Raw genomic sequence first — 18,304 nt, forward strand, 5'->3', positions numbered from 1 at the left:
GACTCAGAAGCCATACAGTGACTTCTGTCCCAGTCCATTGGCCACAAGTCAAGGAATGCAAAAGTGTATCTCTTCTCTTTTAATGGGAGGAACTGCAAAGTAATGTGAGAAAAGGTATGCATGTAGAAAGGAGTGCAGAATTGGGGCTAATAATACAATTTACCACATCATACCGTCACCTGACATCCCATGTTTTTACTTGTTTTTTGTTGCTGCTGTTTTAGACAGGCTCTTGCTCTGTCATCCAGGCTGGAGTGCAGTGGTATGACCACAGTTCACTGGAGCCTTGAAATCCTAGGCTCATGCAATCCTCCCACCTCAGCCTCTCAAGCATCTAGGACTATAGGCATGCACCACTACACGTGGCTACTTCCTTTAAAAAAAAAGTTTTTTCAGAGATGTGGGTTCTCACTATGTTTTCCAGACTGGTCTTGAACTACTGGCTTCAGGTTATCCTTCCACTTTGGCCTCCCAAAGTCCTGGGATTATGAGTGTGAGCCTCAGTGTCTGCCTATTTACTTATTTATTTGCTATCTTTTCTTATTAGATACTTCATGAGGGTAGAAACTCTGTTTCATTCACTACTTTATCCCCAGTATTTAGAACTGAGCCTGAACCTAGTAGGTAGTTGATAAGTATACTGAATGGACAAATTCATGTACATAGTTATTCAGTATGACCACTGTATGTCAGGAGCTATGCAAGGTGCTAAAGATACAATGGTAAATAAGGCGCATAGTGAATGTCCTCAGGACAAAGTCTGATAGCCTAGTGTGGACACGAATAGACAGGCAATTATAAACAATGCTAAGTAATAATCATTTTCAAATAGCTAATTATTGAGCATTTACTATATACCAGGCATTTTTCTAAGAGGTACAGATTAATTAACTCACTGAACCAACTCAACCTTATGAGGTAGATACTATTATTATCCCACTTTTATAGAAAAGGAAACTGAGGCACACAGAAGTTACATAAATCAAGGTCACACAAGTAGTAAATGTTGGAGTCAAAATTCAAATGATAGTGGTCTGGTTCCAGACCCAACATGCTACGCTGCCTCACCAAGACAAGGGCTATCTCAGAGACTGCAGGTTGCTCTGGATGCAAAGAGATGAATGGACAGACACTCAATTCAATTAGGAGGCTAGGAAGAGAAGGGTCAAGAAAATCTAGCCTAAGAAAGAAGTGGCTTTGGTCTTCATAATAAAAAACAAGCTCACTTTATCAAATCTACAGTCAACACTACTTCAGATAAAAAATGTGAAAAAATGGCCAGTGACAACTGTATAATGCCACTGATTCTAAAATGCACAATTTTTAGAATAAAAAAATGACAAGAAGTGTGCAGCCTGTATGAACACTGGCTATCTGCTGCCTCTGTATACCACACATACATGCACACACATAAGTATGTATATATGCTAACATATATGCTAATATAGTCTTGTCTTTCTTAGATTTGGTTTAATATTCAGCGATATGATTCTCCACTAAGGATAAATTTTGATGTCACCAAGCCCAAGCTATGGAAATCTTTCTTTTCAAGAAGCCTCCCATATCCTGGCCTTTCCAGTGTTCAGGTATAAATCTTTTATTAACAATTAAATGTAGACAAAGTAAAAGATAGGAAATCATTATACTGGGTTACAAGATATTTTTTGGCCCTTAATTCCACTCACTCCTGAGTAGTCTAGAACAGTATTCGTTAATTAAATGTATTTGAGCTCAACTCACAATAAGATACAGATATATTACGTTTATACATATGTGAAAGGACCAGTATACACATCTTACACATATGTGGAAGAAAAGTTTTAATATAAAAATTTCCATGACATAAAAAGTACCACAAAATGTATTCCATCTAATATTTTTAAATGCTGATCTCAATTCGCAAAATAGATTTCATGACTGATAATGAAACATCAAATTAAACTGCAGGGTATGATCCACTAGAGGCTCATAAAATTAACTTACAGGGTCCTGACCAGTAGTAGATTCTAAGTAGTAAGCATAAGCAGTTTACTAAAACTTTTGTTTCATTTGATAGATATATGTATGTGTGTACTAAGTTTGTAATAAAATGTATTTTATTCTCTGGATCTACCTTTCAGAAAAGGCTTTGAAGAGCATTACCCTAGAGAAATTCTCCCATATGTGTACAAGGTGATATATACAAGATTTTTAATAGGAACACTGCTTGAAATGGCATAACTGTTGGAATGACAGAAAAGAAAAATTATGTTACATGATGGAATATTTTACAGTTAAAACAGTCAGCATTAATGAATCCTAGTAAGCCCTCCAAAAATATATCTTTGTTGGCTGGGTGCAGTGGCTCACGCCTGTAATCCCAGCACTTTGGGAGGCCGAGGCGAGTGGATCACAAGGTCAAGAGATCGAGACCATCTTGGCCAACATGTTGAAACCCTGTCTCTACTAAAAATACAAAAATTAGCTGGGCGTAGTGGTGCACAACTGTAGTCCCAGCTACTCGGGAGGCCAAGGCAGGAGAATCGTTTGAACCCAAGAGGTGGAGGTTGCAGTGAGTCGAGATCATGCCACTGCACTCCAGCCTAGCGACGAGAGAGTGAGATTCCATCTCAAAAATATATATATTATATATAATATATATTTTTATAAAGATATATATCAATATATATTTTATTTATATAGCAATATATATCAATATTTTATTTATATATCAATATACATAAATATTTCTCCACTAAGGATAAATTTTGATGTCACCAAGCCCAAGCTATGAAAATCCTTCTTTTCAAGAAGCCTTCTATATCCTGGCCTTTCCAGTGTTTGTTGCTGCCACTAAATATAAAGTTAAGGGAGAAAGCACAAGTTGCATATTCATAAAATAAACAATTACATAAACTTTAGAAAACATGCACAACAATAAAATGTTTTTTGTTGTTGGTACAAATATATGTTGGGTACATATATTTGTAGTAAAATCATAAACACATTGCATTAATGTATTAATGAAGACAGGAATTTTTATTCATAGCCAAATCCCTATCCCCCTCACCTGTGAAAAGTGCCTAGGACATAGCAGGCAATCAGTACTTGTTTAATGAAGGAATGCTAAAACAAACTCAGGTCATGGTTACTTCTGTGGTAAGAGAGAAGAAAAATGAAATTCAGAAAGAACTACACAGCACTATATTATGATGTTTTACTTCTAGTGGGTCATGAGCAAATCAGCATGCATTATATTATCATCTGTATCTTGATATCTGAGAGTTCATTTTTTTAAAGATTTTTAAAAGGATGTACAGCTGCTCAAATTAATTGTAGGTGATTTTTAGACTTTCTGAACGGTTTTCTCTTCTACAGCCTGAAGAGCTAATTTACCAGCGCTCAGACAAAGCAGCTGCAGCTGAGCTACAAGACAGGTAACATAATATCCATAAATCCACATGTAATCTGCCACTAGGAGTATAATACCAAACTTTAAAGCACTGTCAGCCTGGATGAATGTGAAACAATTTAGGCAATTTAACTTTAATTCATATTTATAGATTCTAAGTACAGATGTGATCTCTAAATCCTATGGCTCAGAAGGAGCCTTTAGCATCAGCTCACTGTGGAACTAACCAGAGTGGAACACCAGTAATACGTACTTCTAGGCCGGGCGCGATGGCTCACGCCTATAATCCCAGCACTTTGGGAGGCCGAGGCGGGTGAATTATGAAGTCAAGAGATCAAGAGCATCCTGGTCAAACATGGTGAAACCCCGTCTCTACTAAAAAAAAAAAAATACAAAAATTAGCTGGGCATGGTGACGCGCGCCTGTAGTCCCAGCTACTCGGGAGGCTGAGGCAGGAGAATTGCTTGAACCCAGGAGGCAGAGGTTGTGGTGAGCCAAGATCATGCCACCGCACTCCAGCCTGGGGGTAACAAGAGCAAAACTCCGTCTCAAAAAAAAAAAAAAAAAAAAAAATACGTACTTCTACAGAGACTTCACCTCGGATTGGAGTTTAACATCACGTTATTATAGGTCTTGTTGAGGCACATCATAATCCTCAGCTTAAATATACCCTTTTTGTCTAATTAGTGGCTTATTGAACTGCAATTAGTTTATGAACCGAACACATGGAGGAGGTCATATGAGTCCCTGTAATTCTCATAACCCTGTAAAACAGAACTTATTCTCCTAGTTTCACAGTGTGAAAACTGATGCTCAGAGAGGTCGACATACTTATTTAAGTGTTAGAGGGTGCTTCTGAGCCCAGCCCAATCTTTCTGATTTCAAGATGTGTGTGCTGTTTCTACTGTATTAAGCCATGTGACACCTCTTGAGGCATTATTACTAGAAAGTATCAGTTTACTCTCAATTTCTCCATAAAGCCTTATTCAAGATCCCTAACTAGAATGTCCAGACAACCTTTTTGTTTTATATTGACGAACTGTCAAGCACTTATATTTCTCCAATTGGATAGAAATATATTTCTATCCAATTGGAGAAATATAAGTGCTTGACAGTTCGTCAATACTTTCTTGCGCAAACCATTTTGAAACCCAAAACAAATATGTGCTAAGTGCCAAAAAACAAATGGTCCCTATGATTACTGAACAATGAGAAGCTAGCTAGGTCTCTAAACCCAGGCATTTAGTTAGGGAATGTACAAGAGGCTTTAGAATCAGCAGGGTTTCAGTTTGAATCCCAGCTCTTTTGCCTTAGTCAAATCACTTATCCTGCCTCAAACTGTCCCCTCATCTGTAAAAACAGGACAATATCCCCTACCTCAAAAGGTTATTATTGAGATTAAATAAAAATGTACAGAAAGCACTTACCACAGTGTCTGGTAAATGGCTCAATAAATAGTAGCTATTTTCCTTCATTCTATGCTTAAACTTCACACCCTATGAACCCAATACCTGTACTTATCACAAATAAAGTTTCAATGATGTTGGTATTTTTAAAGCAGTTTTAAGGCAATTTAGAAAAAAATTCCATCATCATAAATAGAATTCACTGTTCATGATGTGAATAAATCACAAGGCACTAACAGCCCCACAAATATTTGAGGCTTTCAACATAAGCCCCACTTCTTATGCCTATGTCTAATTCATCTGTCTGTATCTATGCTATCAATGGGTATAGTCATAAAACATTTCAAAAAATAGTTCATGGCCAGGCACAGTGGCTCATACCTGTAATCTCAACACTTTGGCAGGCCAAGGCAAGAGGATCACTTGAGCCCAGGAGTTTGAGAACAGCCTGGGCAACATAGCAAGACCTTGTCTCTGCAAAAAAGAAAAAAAATTAGCCAGGCATAGTGGTGTGCACCTGTGGTCCCAGCTACCAGGGAGGCTGAGGTGGGAGGATCACTTGAGCGCAGGAGGTTGAGGCTGCAGTGAGCTGTGACTGTACCACTACACTCCAGCCTAGGCAACAGAGCGAGACCTGGCCTTTAAAAAAAAATTAATAATAATAAACTTTTGCTGCATATATTGAATCTAGCTATCCCCAAGTCATTCAGTGCTCCCTTCTGTTACATGTCAAGCATTGTTAGGGCTCTTAGAATACACATACTTTCTATTTATAGGCCTATTTCCCATATCAACTCATATACAACCTTGAAGAACAGGATTTCATGTTAATTTTGAATCCCCAAGGGCAGCCCAGTATTAGACATTATGCCTGGAGAATGACAACTCCATCAGCAAAAAATGTAGTTATACAATCATCTGAATCCCCACTACATATTTTTTTTAACAAGGGAAAAGTGAGTGTCAACAAATGAGTTTATATTTTGTGACCAGGATTGAAAAAATACTAAAAGAAAAAATCATGGACTGGAGGCCACGCCATCTGACTCGGTGGAATAGGTATTGTACCTCTACTCTGCGTCACTTCTTGCCTCTGTTAGAAAAAAGTCAAGGAGAAGATGTAGAAGATGACCACAGAGCAGAACTGCTAAAACAGCTGGGAGACTACAGGGTATGTTACAAATGGATCCTAAACTGACTGTGGATTTCCTTGTGTCAGAATGAAAATTAGCCAATAATACATTTCTGGAATCAAAAGACCTATGTTTCTCCCAGAAGTACATATTTAAAGCAGCATAAACTGAAAACTGTGATTATGAGTTTTAAACCTCAATAATCACTAAATAGCAAAATACCACCATTTTGTATAAAAATATCCCATGAAAAATAGCTTTTATGAAATACATTTAAGTATCAAATAAAATGAAAATATCTGGCTAAATCATGTTAGACTCAACTGTGCATAAAGACGAAAACATCCTAGAGCAGTTTTTTAGGATATTGTTTTACACTGATTGTTTTTCATTGTAAGCAAGGTGGTTATTAAAAGATGATATACCCCTCTCTACTGCCTGCTGGTAGTGCTATATGTTCACATGCTATAGCTGGATGATAAAACCTAGAAAGCAGGCTCCTAAGACTTAACAGTAAGCCTTGTTAGCTAAACAGTGTGAAGGTCAAATTAGATCATTCACTGAGTACAATTTATCCTTTAACTTAAAAGGCACGTTCTCAGCCAGGATATTTTTAGTTCAAATATCAGAAAACTCAAACAAGCTTGAGCAATAGAGAATGTACTGGCTTAAGTAAAGCTTAGAGGGTAGCCATCAGGACTGTCCCACTCTTCTGCAAGTCTTCCCATTCTGCCCTTCCCCTCCATATGATGGCATCATCCTGATGCCATCACACTAGGTTTCCTCATGGAAGCAAATGCTGGAACACTTCCATAACTTACATCTGCACACACATCCAAAGCAGGAGAATATCATGTGCCATTATTCCTAAATTTCCCAAGACTCACTCTGAGACTCCCTTTGATCATTTGCCCATCCCTGTGGATCAATCATTGTAGCCAAGGGGACAAAAATTATTGTTGGGCACCATGGCTCACACCTGTAACCCCAGCACTTTGGGAGGCTGAGGCAGGTGGATCAGTTGAGCCCAGGAGTTCAAGACCAGCCTGGGTACCATAGCAAAACCCCATCTCTACAAAAAGTAGCGAGGCATGGTGGTGCTTGCCTGCAATCCCAGCTATTCAGGAGGCTAAAGTCGGGGGGCCATTTGAGGCCAGCAGGAGGCCAAGGCTGCAGTGAGCCATGACCATGCCACTGCACTCTAACATGGACAACAGAGTGAGACCTGTCTCAAAAAAAAGAAAAAGAAAAAAGAAATGTATTGGTTAGTTTAACTTAGGTACCTAGGTCTCTGGAATTACATAGGTTACTATGCATACTAAGTACTATCAAAAAGAGGGACGGGAACAGTGATGGGGTGACTAACAGGTGGCTTATACACCTATATGCTAGCAAGGAAAACAAAATGGATATTAAGCAACTCTATTTTCTGTATTGCTAATAAATAGCTGAGTAGAAAAACACAATAACTGAAATCCAGAAGACATATTAAGAATTGCATACATTTACATAGGAAAAAATCTATTAAATCTGCAAACGTCACTAATGACTACAAATGTTTTTTTCCCTTCAGTTCTCTGGATTTCCTCTTCACATGCCTTATTCTGAAGTGAAGCCTTTAATTGACGCTGTGTATAGTACTGGAGTACATAATATTGATGTTCCTAATGTTGAATTTGCTTTAGCTGTATACATACACCCATACCCCAAAAATGTTTTGTCTGTTTGGATCTATGTTGCCTCCCTTATACGTAACAGGTAATTTTTTTCACTGTACTTTTTGTATCACCTAAAAACTACACTTAGGATATAGGAAGATTTAAAATTATATGGATCACATCAGAACATATTGGCAAATAATAAAATAATCATGTTTTTAACTGTGCAAAGTGCTTTACTTAGTAGTCTTCTTTGTCTCTGCCACTTGACCCTGAAATTCAACTGAGACTACCCACAGTAGGGTACATTATGTACTTCCTGCCTCTATGCCTTTGTACTTACCTTTCACTTGGACAAATGTTAACAGCAATGGAATGAAAGTGAGAAAAACTTACCAAGTTTTACCCTAGAGCAAGGTAAAGTTTTCAAGAGAGCATCATTAGAGCCTTTATAGTTCCTCCTCCTGTGCTGTGTTTAATTCAAATGTTAGTTGAAATAGAAAGCAGTCGTGAGTTATTTATATTCCATCAGATGATTCTTCCTTCATCTTTAGACAACACTAAGATAGTCTGCCTGAACTGAATGTTTACCAGTTTTTATCACTGTTCCTCCTCCTCTCTCCAAATAAGCAAAACAAATAAATATCCACAAAGAACTAGACTACAAGATTACTTCATCTTCCACAGGTCTGCATGTACAGTCATACCTCAGAGATACTGTGCACTTGGTTCCAGGCCACTGCAATAAAGTGAATATTGCAATAAAATGAGTCACATCAATTTTTTTGGTTTCCCAGTGCAAATATAGTGTACTAAGTGTGCAAAAGCATATCTCAAAACTGTACACACCTTAATTTAGAAATACTTTGTTAAAAAGTGCTAACGACCATCTGAGCCTTCAGCAAGTTGTAATTTTTGCTGACAGAGGGTCTTGCCTTAATGTTGCTGGCTGAGTAGCAACTGGTGGTTGCTGATGGTTGGGGTGGCTGGGAGATTTCTTAAAATAGGACAACAATGAAGTTTGTTGCACTGATGGACTCTTCATGATTTCTCTGTAGCATGAAATGCTATCTGATAGCATCTTACCCACAGAACCTCTTTCAAAACTGGAGTCAGTCTTCTCAAACTCTGCCACTGCTTTATCAATGTTTATGTAATATTCTAAATCTTTAGTTGCCATCTCAACAATGTTCACAGCATCTTCAACAGGGAGTAGTGTCCATCTCCAAAAACTTTGAGACGGGGTCTTGCTCTGTCATCCAGAGTGCAGTGGTGTGATCATGGCTGACTGCAGCCTCAACCTCCTAGGCTCAAGCAATCCTTCTAACTCAGTCTCTCAAGTAGCTGGGATGACAGGCACATGCCACCAGACCCAGCTAATTGTTTATTTTTTGAAGAGACAGGGCCTCACTCTATGTTGCCTAGGCTGGTCTTGAACTCCTGGACACAAGCAATCTTCCTGCCTCAGCCTCCCAAAGTGCTGGGATTACAAGAGTGAGCTACCCCACCCGACCAAGAAAGTAACATTCTTTGCTCATCCATAAGCAACTCTGTATCCATTTGAGTTTTATCATGAGATTGCAGCAATTCAGTCACATATTGGGGTTCTAATTCTAGTTCTCTTACTATTTTCACATCTGCTGTTACTTCCTCCACTGAAGTCTGGAACCCTTCGATGACATCCACTGAGAGTTGGAATCAACTTCATCCAAACTCGTTAATGTTGATATTTTTACCTCCTCCAATGAATCACGAATATTCTTAATGGCATCTAGAATGGTGAATCCTTCTAATTGAATCCTTTCCAGAATATTTTGTTTACTTTGCCCAGATCCATCAGAGAAATCACCATCTATAGCAGCTATAGCCTTATAAACGGTATTTCTTAATAAGACTTGAAAGTCAAAATTATTTCTTGATCCAAGGAGTAAATTCTGCATGGAGCTGCAGAATAGATGCTGTGTTAACAGGCATGAAAACATTAATCTCCTTGTACATCTCCATCAGAGCTCTTGGGTGACCAGAAGCCTTGTCAATAAGCAGCAATATTTTGAAAGAAGTCTTATTTTCTGAGCAGTAGGTCTCAACAGTGGGCCTAAAATGGTGAGCAAACCATGCTGTACACAGATGTGTTATTATACTGGCTTTGCTGTCCCATTTATAGAGCACAGAGTAGATTTAGCCTAATTCTTAAGGGCCTCAGTTTCTTCAGAATGGCAAATGAGCATTCTCTTCAACAGTCACTAGCTGCATTAATCTCTAACATAAGAGTCCACCTGTCCTTTTAAGCCAGGCATTGATTTCTCCTCTCTAGCTATCAAAGACCTAGACGGTATCTTCTTCCAATAGAAGTTTGTTTTGTCTACACACTGAAAAATCTGTTCTTTACTGTAGCCACTTTCAAATCAATGACCTTAGCTACCTAGGTCTTCTGAATAACTTGCTGCAGCTTCTATATTAGCACCTGCTACTTCACCTTGCATTTTTGTTATAGAGACACCTCCTTTCCTTAAACCTCATGAATCAACCTCTGCTAGCTTCAAACTTTTCTGAAGCTTCCTCACACCTCTTAGCCTTCATAGAATTCCAGAAAGTTAGGGTCTTACTCTGAATTAGGCTTTGGCTTAAGGAAATTTCATGGCCATGAATTTTTCATCTATCCAGACCACTAAAATTTTCTTCCTATCAGCAATAAAGCTGTTTCACTTTCTTATCATTGCGTGTTCACTGGAAGAGCACTTTTAATTTCCTTCAAGAACTTTCCTGTTGCATTCACAACTTGGCTGTATGGCACAAGAAGCATGGATATGGGCCTATCTAAGTTTTTGACGTGTCCTGCTCACTAAGCCTAATCATTTCTAGATTTTCATTTAAAGTAAGAGAAATGCCGGGCATGGTGGCTCACGCTTGTAATCCCAGCACTTTGGGAGGCTGAGGCGGGAGGATCCCTTGAGGTCGGGAGTTCAAGACTAGCCTGACCAACATGGAGAAACTCCATTTCTACAGAAATACAAAATTAGCCAGGCGTGGTGGCACATGCCTGTAATCCCAGCTACTTTAGAGGCTGAGGCAGGAGAATCACTTGAACCTGGGAGGCAGAGGTTGCAATGAGCTGAGATCGTGCCATTGCACTCCAGCCTGGGCAACAAGAGTAAAACTTTGTCTCAAAAACTAACTAAATAAATAAAGTGAGAGACATGATTCTTCCTTTCACTTCAACACTTAAAGACCACCACAAGGTTATTAACTGGGGCCTAATTTCAATATTGTTGTGTGTCAAGAAATAGGAAGGTCTGAGGAGAGACAGGAACAGTTGGTAAGTGGAGCAATCAGAACGTACATAATATTTATCAATTAAGTTCTCTGCCTTATTAGGGCCCAGTTCATGGCATTCCAAGGCAATTACAATAGTAACAACGATCATTGATCACAGATCACCATAACAGATTTAATAATAGTGAAAAAGAATGAAATACTCCAAGAATTATCAAAATGTATGAGATATGAAGGGAGCCAGTCTATTGGTGCCATGGTACGGAAACATGGCACCAATAGACTGGCTCGACACAGAGTTGCCATAAACGTTCAATTTGTAAAAAAAAAATGCATTATCTGCAAAGTGCAATAAAGTGAAGCACAATAAAATGACATATGTCTGCATCTATATTGATAGGTGGAAAAATGCCATTTTCTTCTTCATGACATAAAACTCCACATAGCATGACATGAAATTGAACTTAAAGGCACTAGTATGCGCCTTTCTAGGTGGCAGGTCTCCATCATGATCTTTTAACAAAGCAATGTAGATAAACTTACAGATTCAAATTTTGACTACTGAATAATTTCAAAAAGAAAATTCAGCTCATCAAAATTCAGTATGTGTCTAAAACTATTTGGCAAGATAATGAGTTCATGGGAGCTCAAAACAAATTATGTAGTCCTATTCTATACTAAAGTAAACCTGGATTGAGATTTATAATAAAAATCACAGCACAACAGTATTACTTGGTAAAGTCCTCAAAGTAGATTTTATTTATACATTTCTTCAAATGATTGTGGTATTTTTAAAAATCTCTCCCAAATTTGACGATATAAGGACAGTGGTGAGAACAAGGTATCCTTAAAGAAAACAATTATGGATTGGTGCTTTCCTAGCTCACTGAGCTAACACCCAGAAGCCAGTTTTTCTATAATCCTAAAGAATCTTAAATGTGGGTTTGTTTGAATTGGCCTTCTGAGAACTGTTCAAATAAAAGGAAATTTATATGGAAAAGAGATCAGTTTCCAAAATGTGCTATCTTTGAAAATAAGTCTTCAGACATCTATGTCCAAAAAGATCTGCAAAGCTTGGTACAGTGTTAATGTATAAAGAGAATCAATAACCCCCATGGATTTTAAAACCCAAAATAATCTATGAAATACTTTAAATGACATGGCATTAGCAACATTCTTTAAAGCATTTCATTTAAAAGAAATCTGGTAAGACTGTTCTCACCCTTCCGAAAAGACCTAATCCCTTTCTAAAACAAAAGTATAATTTGCAAGAGAAACAACATTACAATTCACTAGTAAATTAAGATTTCTGAGGTTGTAAGAAATGGGGCCAAAACAAGTCACGCTCAAAAAGGGATGGTTAACACAAGAATGTGCTATGAGTAAAGTGCATGAAAGGAAGCCTGCTCAGCTAAATGAAGTAGACAAAGGTCAGAAGTCAAAGGTCATTCACCAGAGCGGCAGCAGGCTCGAAAACCACACTGCAAATTCTGGCATCCGCTGGCAGTATCAGCATGAGGACCTGTATGAAAACAGAAAAATGTGAAAGGAGGAATTTCTTAGAAATAACATAAAAATAATTTTGCTTATGAAGGAGCTAAAACATTCAATGGTTTTACTAGCAGTACATTTATATCATGGAAGTGAGTGCATAAAAAATTATTCAGACACAAAAATCACCAATAGCAGCTTGACTTTAATTAATATATCCTTCATGGTCCAAAAGGTAAGTGAAAGAAGGGAAAAAATTAATTTTTAGCAACAACTTTACAATATAAAAACCCAAAACTGAACGGAGACAATCCACAGAAACAAGACTGCAAAGCTAACTTAAAAATAGATTTTTATAATCCGAACATCCCCCTAGAAATGAAATAAAGGCAAAAACAGCCCTAACTGTAATTGATCAGCTAAATAATTCAGTATTGAGCAATTATTATATTCAAATTTTGAAGAAAAATAAACTATATAAACATGGACTTAATATATTTGCCATATTTTTATTTAATATTTGTAGCCAAAAATATCTATATATAGTAGGATTCGATGAAATTATTTTCCAAAATTAAATATATAATGAGTGATCAATTAAACTTTATTTAAGACAGTAAAAATTATCATTCACTTACAAATAATAATAAAACCTATGTGGAATAACTGACATTTTATCCCAGTCACACTATGCTACCCAGGAACTAAATAAAAGATCCATTAGGGAACATAGCTAAGAATTAGAAAATATCAAAGAAGAGGTTTCATAGCACATATTCAAATGTTAAGTACTTTGAATGAATGATATTTTCATAAAAGCAGGCAAGTGTGGAAAAGACTGTTTCAAGTATATTGAAGTCTTTCAGTATGTCTGCATCATGAACAAATAAAGAGCAGTTAATTAGTTCTTTACATATCAACTAGAACCAAAATACTTGCAATTGTGATATAAAGGACAGTATAAAATGAAAACTGTACATGAAATATAATTTTGCTGCAGAATATATCAAATGGATTAAAACTGAAAAATCGCAGTACTCTGGGGTGATATCTAGTTTAACTCAGAAACACATTTTAAATCTACTTTTGTTTTCTAAAATAGCATTTAATTACAAAAAAAGAAAGAAAAAGAAAAGCAACTAGGCTAATACTACCATAATAATTACTTACAGCTAAACACATAGAACACATTAATTTCCAGAAATTTAACTTTTCCTTATATTCCCCAAGTGGCACATACAAAATACAAAGGGCAAATTTCTTAAGACCTATACTCACTAAAGTATAGTGTTCACATATTACAGAAATGGTAACATATCTTTAAGGAAAGAAACTATAACATTACACAAATATGTGCAATTACAATAGCTTATGCTTTCAGTCATATTTAATTTTTAAGTTGATACGACATTTGTGATTAGCTTAACAGGGGAACAGGTATGGGAATGGGTAATGATATAGATGAAATGAGACTAGCCACAGGTTAATAACTGCTGAAGCTGAAGGTACAACGGATTCGTTATATTATACTGTTTATATGTTTAAATTTTTCCATAGCAAGAAGTTTACAATTATTTTAAATATAAAGTTGAATTACTAAAGCTAATTTTTATCTAATCAAAATAACAATCTCTTCTGGTCTTTAAATGAAAAGTTAAATATGTCAAATATTTAAAATCCATGAGCAGCATTTTATTAAGATTATTTTCCCTTAAAATAAGATAAACATTAGTCTTAACTACAAACGCAAGATAAAATGTTTTAGTATATATTGAGTACTTATTAAAAATGCCCTGATAAGAAACCCTATGATCTGAAATCCTTCTCCCACTGCCAATCTTTCACCAAGTTTTTCCTTTGAATATATTATCAGCTTTACCGACTGTGTACCACCCAGTGTCCCCTTCTTAGCTTGTCTTTCCTCACTCCTTACACTGCTCACTGTTTTGTCTACCAATCATGTAGTGCCTCTCCTCAAGACACAAGCCCTGCCTCACTGCTATTCCCCTGCTCCGACCCTTAGTCCATGATGAAATAAATGCCTGATTCATTGGGCTTTGCCAAAATGGATATGATTATCATTTTATCAGATTAAAATTCCATTCTAAATTGTTTAAAAGAAATAAGAAGAGACATAAAGACTCTCATATAATTTTTCCAAACTGCAACTCCCTCAAATACTTCAAAACATCTATACCATAAGTCCTCACTTAACATCGATAGGTTCTTAGAAACTGTGATGCTAAGCAAAATAATGTATAATAAAATTAGCTGTTTTGTTTTCATTATTATAATGAAATGACACTCTTTGAGGATTTCCTGTATGTTATTTTCTTTAAAGTTAGTCTCCAACAACATATCGACAACACTGAGGACTTACTATATTCCTATTTTTTAAAAGGACAGAAAGGTAAAGGAGAAATATTATGCTAAACTTCAACAGCAGCCTAAGAAAAATCATATGCCATGTCTGGAAGCAATGGAAGTGAAGTAGACAACTGGTTTTCAAAGGATAAAGTAAAAGGGAGACTCAAAAGAACAAACAGAAAGTTATTCTCCTTGAGATTCAGACAAGATAGTTTTTCACCATCCTCCCCAAAAGATGCAGGGTCCACATGCTCAGTTTCCACTCTAGCTACCTGAGTCATTTTGCTCTTGAAGTCTACAGGATGGTGGGAGAGATAATGGGGGAAGAAATGTAGGAATAAAAGTCTTTACTCTGTATTAGGTAAAAAGCACAATCCTACTGTCAGCATCCCATTTATCACAAAACAAAGTTCTTGTTTATACTGATATAAAATGTGCCCAATCACTGAGTAGGCACATTTTATATGAATATAAGCAAGAACTCTGAATACATTCTAAGCTCACTAGAACTGAGTTTCAGTGAGATTCCAAGTGTACAGAGTAAAGAGAGAATTAATATATTGTTTTCAAATTTGAAAGCAGAATCTGTCTAAAGAACCCTATAGGAACTTAATCAGTAACTGTAATATTAAATGATTGAAAACTATAATCCTATCATAAGGTTAATAATGGAGCAGTTACTGGTGTCTGATCCCAATAATTATGAAAGTGACAACATCCATTAAAGGATCTGCTGAAAGCCTGAGCCAAAACAAAAATGAAGACAAGGACTGTTTTAAATTCAGTTATCACATTGTAGAAAACAGGAGACTAGCACTTTCCAAAGCATGGGAAGTATAAGCAACATTAACAATGAAATCCTTAAGTAACACAGAAGGACTGTTCAGAAAAGAGAATAAATGGGTAACAGAATAAATAACAACAGAAAAGGTGAGGGAGCATTAGAAAGAAAAACGACTTAGATATGATGGATTGCTTAGTATCTCAGGTGGACAGCTTCGCTTTAATAGACACAAACAATTCACAAGGTAGTTCCCTTTAAATATTTGACTTATCACCAGCAAACTTCCATCTCAATGTAGGATAAAGAACCCAAATGGTTAAGATATATGAAGCCTAAATTATATTAAAGAATAATAAAGAAAACAGAAAAACATAATTGAATAATCATTAAAATATTTAAATGTATGGTAAAGAATAATCTTATAAGAAAGCATTTTTAAGTATTAGATGAAAGGAAGTATAAGGTTAGTTATTATTTCTCCAGATTTTTATTATTAAATCACTTGTTTTTACTGGGTTCTAAGTATATTACTTATGCTTATGCTGTATATCTGCACTTACCTTCACTTACCTTTATTCCTCTTTAACTTAAATTAGAAACATAAAAGAGCATATCATCTGAGACTGTGTAACCTCCAAAACTATGAGCTAATCTATCTTCATTTATAAATTATACATACATTGAAATGCAAATCAGTAAAAAAGTTTATTTGCTATCATTGTTCAAATGTTCTTCACAGCACTACAACTATGCCATTCCATTTAACACTTCTTAAACGTTAAAGAATTTTTTCAATGTTATGGCTAAGAAGTCTTTTATATTCAAATCTTATCAATCAAATAAATGTAAAAGTCATAAAGAATCATTCAGAATAACCTAAATTTTCATTTTATATCAACACACTTTATGTACAGTGTCTTGCTGAAGGTAGTCACTGTTTGAATATATGATAACTAATTTATCCTCTCCAAAATCTCTGCTAGTGCTTGGAAAATAGATCATTCTGCTTTACTTATCATGTATTACTTAATGACTAATGTTTATCAGTATTTACTTTTTTTATATTTAGTAATCTGATAGTTAACTATATAGATTTTCTTTTAAAAAGTATATTTTTAGTTAAATGTTACTTTCAAATATTTGAAATATAATTTGTCACCTAAATACACTTCTTCATTGCTCTAATACCACATATTAAATACATTGACAGCTGGGCACGATGGTTCATGTCTGTAATCCCAGCACTTTGGGAGGCCAAGGCAAGCAGATCACAAGGTCAGGAGTTCGAGACCAGCCTGATCAACATGGTGAAACCCCATATGTATTAAAACTATAAAAATTAGCCAGGCGTGGTACCACATGCCTGTAATTCCAGGTACTCAGGAGGCTGAGGCAGGAGAATCGCTTGAACCCGGGAGGTGTGGGTTGTGGTAAGCCAAGACTGTGCCCTTGCACTCCAGCCTGGGCGACAGAACAAGACTCCATCTCAAAAAAAAAAAAAAACCAAAAAAACAAAACAAAACAAAAAACAAAACAAACACATTGACTACTTTCAGAAATAATAAAAATAGTAACAAGGAGGCCCCTGAGCTTTCACTAAGTATCTACTGTACAAGCTGAACTGTTTTGAAAGATAGTGGATCAAGTGTCATCTTGCAAAACTAGATACAACACAACCTCATTCTAACGCTTTCTAGGTTGTCCATATATCCTTTTAAGGAAAAGACTGTAACAGAGCATTGCTTTAAGAACAACCTATGTGGAACTCTGAGACACCAAGTTATATAACAAGTCACCCTGTAAATTTTAAAGGCTTTCCATTCCCCCAAATCATGCTTCAATAAGCTATAAAAGGAGAGTTAAATATTGGATTATACAAGCACTGCAGTTTCCTTTCAAATCTTTCAAAGTCAGATATCTTCATTAAGATTCATTTACTTAAAAAAATCAATCATTTATCCAAAAAATGTTTACATTCAACAAAAAGAACGTAATAGCTCCTCTGAAACTATATATTCAAAACCAGTTTAGAGGAAATTCATAAGGACAGAGTGCAAAAGATTTTAAGTATTTAATATTATCCCATCATCTAAATTATTTCAAAGTTTAAAAACACACAAACGCAAAACAAGGAGGTACCCAGTCCCCTTCCTCTACCCAAAATAAATATAATGAATTTGATTGTGAGATTTATTCTCAAGCATAACCTATGTTGAAATCAATATGCAAAAGTCAAGTGTAACATACAAATACAATTTTTTCTTATAAAAATAATTGCTTATTAGTAACCCTTGATAATATGTCCTATAAGCCTCAGGAACTATAGCACAAAACCTACAATGAAATAAGTTTATGCTAACAAAACAAAACTCCCTTCTCAAATCCAATGCATCCACAAAAGTAACTGCTTCACTGCAACAATCACATTTTGTTTTCATAGGCTGAGCATGTTGCAACTACGATGACATTCACTTTCACCAACTATGATGACATTCACTTTCGCCATTCCTTGATTATACACAGAAGGCAACAGAGAACAAAGAAATGTCCAACTTAGTGTTGATATACCAAGAACATGAGAGGTCATCTCCTGCATAACAATGTGATTCCAGATATAAGAAGGCTGTAATCTCCTGTTTCGTCTTACACATTTTAAGGAAAATCTAATCTGAGAAATAGCAGATTTGTTAATTTCTCTACTTTCTGGTATGTCATTACTCCCTCTAGTCTTCCTGATTCCTGTCAATTGTTCTACCTGAGAAGAATTCTGTTGATCTTCCTGTCATCTTAAGGTGAATTGG

At 36.1% G+C, this 18,304-nt stretch overlaps 2 protein-coding genes and 1 long non-coding RNA gene across 4 annotated transcripts in view; 1 reads left to right on the forward strand and 2 right to left on the reverse strand.

Annotated features, from left to right (window-relative positions):
• LOC135270412 (uncharacterized) overlaps positions 1-3,943 on the reverse strand; it is a 45,706-nt gene extending 41,763 nt beyond the window's left edge. Inside the window, exons 1-2 of the long non-coding RNA XR_010338549.1 lie at positions 3,645-3,943; positions 3,050-3,133 (exon numbers count right to left, since the gene is read on the reverse strand). This is a non-coding gene — a long non-coding RNA (uncharacterized LOC135270412). The remainder of the gene's footprint in view (positions 1-3,049; positions 3,134-3,644) is intronic.
• CC2D2A (coiled-coil and C2 domain containing 2A) overlaps positions 1-7,819 on the forward strand; it is a 140,311-nt gene extending 132,492 nt beyond the window's left edge. Inside the window, exons 34-37 of the mRNA XM_012472423.3 lie at positions 1,464-1,586; positions 3,358-3,416; positions 5,791-5,968; positions 7,504-7,819. Of these exons, the coding sequence (XP_012327846.2) occupies positions 1,464-1,586; positions 3,358-3,416; positions 5,791-5,968; positions 7,504-7,692 (549 nt within the window). The 3' untranslated portion in view covers positions 7,693-7,819. The remainder of the gene's footprint in view (positions 1-1,463; positions 1,587-3,357; positions 3,417-5,790; positions 5,969-7,503) is intronic.
• Positions 7,820-10,891: 3,072 nt separating this feature from the next.
• FBXL5 (F-box and leucine rich repeat protein 5) overlaps positions 10,892-18,304 on the reverse strand; it is a 44,380-nt gene continuing 36,967 nt past the window's right edge. For both annotated transcript variants that reach the window (XM_021668220.2, XM_021668219.2), the window contains exon 11: positions 10,892-12,383. In XM_021668220.2, coding sequence (XP_021523895.1) covers positions 12,307-12,383 — 77 coding nt within the window. In that variant the 3' untranslated portion in view covers positions 10,892-12,306. The remainder of the gene's footprint in view (positions 12,384-18,304) is intronic.

Source organism: Aotus nancymaae, unplaced genomic scaffold, assembly GCF_030222135.1.
Source record: "Aotus nancymaae isolate 86718 unplaced genomic scaffold, 86718_ANA_hifiasm-v0.15.2.pri h1tg000006l, whole genome shotgun sequence".
NCBI classification, from domain to species: domain Eukaryota; kingdom Metazoa; phylum Chordata; class Mammalia; order Primates; family Aotidae; genus Aotus; species Aotus nancymaae.